This window comes from Vollenhovia emeryi, unplaced genomic scaffold, assembly GCF_000949405.1.
Source record: "Vollenhovia emeryi isolate VEMERY1.0 unplaced genomic scaffold, V.emery_V1.0 DF939332.1, whole genome shotgun sequence".
Taxonomy (NCBI): Eukaryota; Metazoa; Arthropoda; class Insecta; order Hymenoptera; family Formicidae; genus Vollenhovia; species Vollenhovia emeryi.
In genome coordinates, this window is record NW_011967034.1 from 56,378 (window position 1) to 61,131 (window position 4,754).

The 4,754-nt window shown below is 38.1% G+C and overlaps 1 protein-coding gene across 2 annotated transcripts in view; it reads left to right on the top strand.

The window, feature by feature from the left end:
- LOC105558567 (protein bicaudal C homolog 1-B) overlaps window positions 1-4,754 on the top strand; it is a 41,515-nt gene that overhangs the window by 599 nt on the left and 36,162 nt on the right. For both annotated transcript variants that reach the window (XM_012006315.1, XM_012006316.1), the window contains exon 2: window positions 2,289-2,323. In XM_012006315.1, the coding sequence (XP_011861705.1) occupies window positions 2,289-2,323 (35 nt within the window). The remainder of the gene's footprint in view (window positions 1-2,288; window positions 2,324-4,754) is intronic.

Sequence of the window (4,754 nt, forward strand, 5' to 3'; positions counted from 1 at the left end):
AGAGAGAGAGAGAGAGAGAGAGAGAGAGAGAGAGAGAGAGAGAGAGAGAGAGAGAGAGAGAGAGAGACATTTTTCTACGCCAATTTGTCAATTGCACTATATTCATTATATTTAGAATTTTATGTCAGAGGAGGAGAGCCATTTTTATTCTATACATTGTGTTATCGTATTAATCTTATCATTGCTATTCGTCGAGTGAAATACGACAATGAGATATTCTTTCAGATATAACGCACTCATATTTATTTGTAATACTATTAAATTTTATAAAAGTTTCGCTAATAGCAATTTTTTTTTGTATGAAAAACAAGATGTCTTTAATTTATAAATATAAAACTGGGTCCTCAAATAGACCATTGGTTCGCTTGACCATGGAAAAACCCTTTTTCTTTCGTTCTACTTGAACTACGTAAAATATTAATTCCAATCTCCAGACGTTGGAGTGATAAATCTATTATGTTCGTGGGATAGTGTGTGACATTAATAGAAAGCAAAATCAAATAGAATTTTGCTGATTTAAATGGCAAGTGTATCAAGGACCGATCCAATCTGTCGTGACGTGACAAAATCTCTCATGGCTGTCGCACTTTCTCCCGCACTACCAATATCAGATTCCGAGAGCAGGCGGTTATCAAAGAAAGTCGCGACATTAACACGGCCAGGGACCAACGGTCGAATAGAAAAACTCGTCTCTGGACCGTCAGCTACCTGGTGATTTTGGCGCGTATTAAGAGGCTGTAGAATTAGTTGGTGAACACGCGATAAAATGTTATCTCTCGTACGAGTTCTAAATTTATATCAACTTACATGCATATGTATTCAATCGCCTTAATTTAAATGTCACTAGTTTTGTTACGACTTCTAGTTTTCTGATGAAAATTTGCTGTCTTGCGCGATCATCGCCACCTCAGCATTAAATCACGCGCCAAGAACGCCACAATAACTTCGCTGTTATGTATTTCGCGCTTAATCTCCCCCCTCCCCGGCGTTCTCTATCTCCCCCTCCCCCTCCTCCCTCCCTCCCTCCTCTCTCTCTCTCTCTCTCTCTCTCTCTCTCTTTCTCTCTCGATACAGACATTAAGCACTCCGGTGTCCTTTATCGCTTTCATTGCTTCTGGAGTGTCTATGTATAACGCTCGAGGAGCGAAACAAGTCACCGCGGTGTCTACTTTCGCTTTCCCGTCGAACGTAGACTCGATTCCTTTTCGCTGTCTTTCCGCGCTGGCGAAAGCATTCGCGGTTTGTGAAAAATTTTCCGAACGAATGGACCGAACAATAAAATATCCCCGCTGTTTTCAAAATCGAGAAATTAAAAGCAATTTTACCGAAACACTTTCCATTAATGTCCGTATTACTTAACATATTACATAAATCTTAGTACGACTAGCTCTGGGGGGGGGGGGGGAAGACAGCAGCCCATCTTGGGGCCCACAATTAGCAATCGAATTATTTGAATTGTTCGGTTAGTGCCTCTTAAGTGAAAATTATCTTTGCGTTACTGAATATCGACAGAACCAATTGAGAACATTGATTAGTATTACTTAAAAATCTTGGATATATTATAGATAAAATAGCTAATTACGATTTTTAGTTACGCGGGGTAAAATTCGTAAAAGATCACGAACAATCCAACTAATTCGATTGTTAATTGTGGGCCCCAAAATTGCTGTCTTTTTTTCCCAGAGTGGAAAAAGGATCACGTTTAAGATTGGAAATTTATTATTGCTGTTATATAAACGCGAAAGGAAAAAAAAAAGTAGAAAATTACAATGTCTCTTATGCATTGCCTGAGAACATTTAACTGTAATAGTTATTTTTAACGCGATTTCTTTTTTATTTGAATGTCAAGTCTATCAACGCGATTGGACTAATCGAGGAAGTGTGGCAGCAGTTTCTCGTTCGTTTTACCGCCGCTATTTGCATCCGCGAATGGTATACCTGGAACTACGATTTAAATAGACAGCTTGTTTGTAAACGGGATTATATGGCAGCTGTCAAGCTCTCAGTGTTTTTCGCGCCTTGTAATATCGCTCAGCCGATCGCGATGGCATATAAATCTATTTTGCCTGCGGAATACGCGTATTTATGTCGATTTTCGTGATCGATACGTGGAACGGAAGTGGGCGATTATGTAGATTAATTTAACTTACCGCGAAAGTGAGGCAAGGATTACATCACACGTCTGGGTGTGTAATAAAATTAAGAGAAATAAAGATAAGGCAGGAAGAGAGATAATTGCCGTGTTCGGAAGATCCTTCTATGTTTTCATTTTGTCTTTCCATTTGCAGGTGATGTCAAACCGGCGGATACCTTCTTCCACAGCGTGAGTATTATTTTGTTCAAGTCTTTTTTATTACGCGATCGATTAATTCTAGTCATAACCCGAGTCGAAATTTTGGCCCCATGTTGAACCTTTAATTCTCGTTGAATCGTTGAATCTACATTTCGTAACATTGCCGCAATACTGCAACGTTGTAATGGAACGTTTCTGAGATGTTGATTCAACATTTGTGTGCTGTATGGGACAGTAGGACCTAAGACAGTAAAAAAAGGTCGAACTGCGAGTACAAAATTTACTCCTACTTAAAAACTGACAGTGTCGGGAATTTCTACTTTTGCCAATCTAGCATTAAAATAGAGTCCTTTTAAGTAGGAGCTAAAGTAAATTTTTAGAATTAAAGGTTCAAGGGAGGAGTAAAAAAATATAATGTCATCAAAGTAGGTTATTGCTGGTCTGTGTAGGTGTATAGATTAGCTAAGTAAATTATCCTGAAAAGCGTCAAAATAGTACAAAAATTTCGACTCGGAAAGGCACAAGCACTGTGAAGAAAACCAGGGAATATATTTAAGACCAATACACTTTGTAGGATTCCACGTCTCCTAAAATTAATCGTTCAAATCTTCGATTCTTCTTCTTTTGTATAATTTTTTTCAACGCGGGAAAATAAAGAAAAAAGAAAGATTACTAGAACAGAAAATTTTCGTATAACGATATACAGCAATAATTAATTAATTCCCGTTAGAATTATGTATTCAACGTATCTTTAATGCATTGTATCTTTAATACATTGAAATTTCAGCGATGAATATTGATACCTCGTTGAGTTTCTGTTTACTTGTTTATAAATCTTATTGTCGGTACGAAAAGTGAAGTCTCATCGCGAACATTTCATTGATCGATTAGTGAGAACTTTCTATCCAATGACTACTGACAAGCGACACGTAAGATAGATCGCGATATTCCATGATGCAACTCCTTTCTCTCAACCACAAAAGATCTTTCTTGGTGCAAGATCGGTAAAAGTTCCTTGCGCTGGCTTTTTATTTCATTAAAGTGATTTCTTTATTTTCCAAGACATTGCACTCTTGGGTATAATTAAGGATTTGCAAATCGAGTAATAATAATTAATATTTACCACGTTGTTTAATCGAACAATAGAATGGCATTCCACGCTTAATTATTTATTTATATCAGAGTTAACTTATAAATTACGGTAATAAATGCGATCCAATAAGTAATTAGCTTGGAAAATAGAAAATGCTTTTCAGTATTATAAAGTGAGATTTGAAAATAATTATATATATATGATTATATACATATGATTATATACACATTCGCATAGAATTTCTGCAGCTTTCACTTCGTAGGCAGGAAACGTACAAACACACAATTATGACAAGCTTCTTCATTTAATTGGCATAATAATCATTTTCGACACAAAGTCGGGGATTTAATGTCAGACAAGGAAATTAAATTTCTCCTTTTTTTTTCATGCCGCGTTTACACGAAAGGACAACCAATTTCTCCGGCAAAAGAAGGAAGTACGGAATATATTAAGTATAAGCGAGAACACATTTAGACGCTAATGCGAGCCGGATATCCGTGCAGCGCGCATTATTGCAGGTGTAATATTCGTAATCTACCGAATAAAATTCACAAGACATAGATGTGTCCTCGCGATACGTCGGCGGGGTCAATGGAAATAGCAGTTTGATCAATTTGGCGAGTTTGGCTCGAAGGACCGCCGACGTAGGCGAGGCGTCTCCTTGTTCCGAGGTGACGTTGCACTGACCTTGCGATTATGCGAAAGCGAAAGAGGCTATTTTTATGTATTTTCGCCTCTTGCGCCGCAACCACCTCCCTCCCCCTCTCGCGATAACTCGCGTTACGTCGAGCCAACTGCGACTGTTCGTGCAATACGATTTCTCCGCTGATAACGGCACCGATAACGTGAGCTCTTCTCCCCTGTCTTCGAGATTTCGCCAACTCAATCGTTGGATGCAACTTTTTTTTATACAGGACGTCTCATAACCGAGGCTTTGCTAAATTTCACATTACTCTTTTAAGCCGTTTCACCTTCTCCAGGCCCCCTGCTAGTCTTGTATAATCCATTTCGAAAATAATCGTAGGAGGAAATTGTGGGCGGAGGAGGATTTTATATAAATGCAATGATAAAAAGTGTGTTACACATTTCCGGGAGAAAGACTTTAGATCAAATTAAATTTCTACTCTGGGAAAGAAAAGACAGCAACCCATTTTGGGGCCCGCAATTAGCAATCGAATTATTTGGACTGTTCGTGACTCTAATCTTTTGCGAATTTTACCCCGCGTAACTAAAAGTCGCAATTACCTGTTCTATCTATACCCAAGATTTTTAAGTGATACTAATCAATTCTCTCAATTAGTCCTGTCGATATTCAGTAACGCAGAGATAATTTTCACTTAAGAGGCACTAACCGAAGTGCTAAGTTGC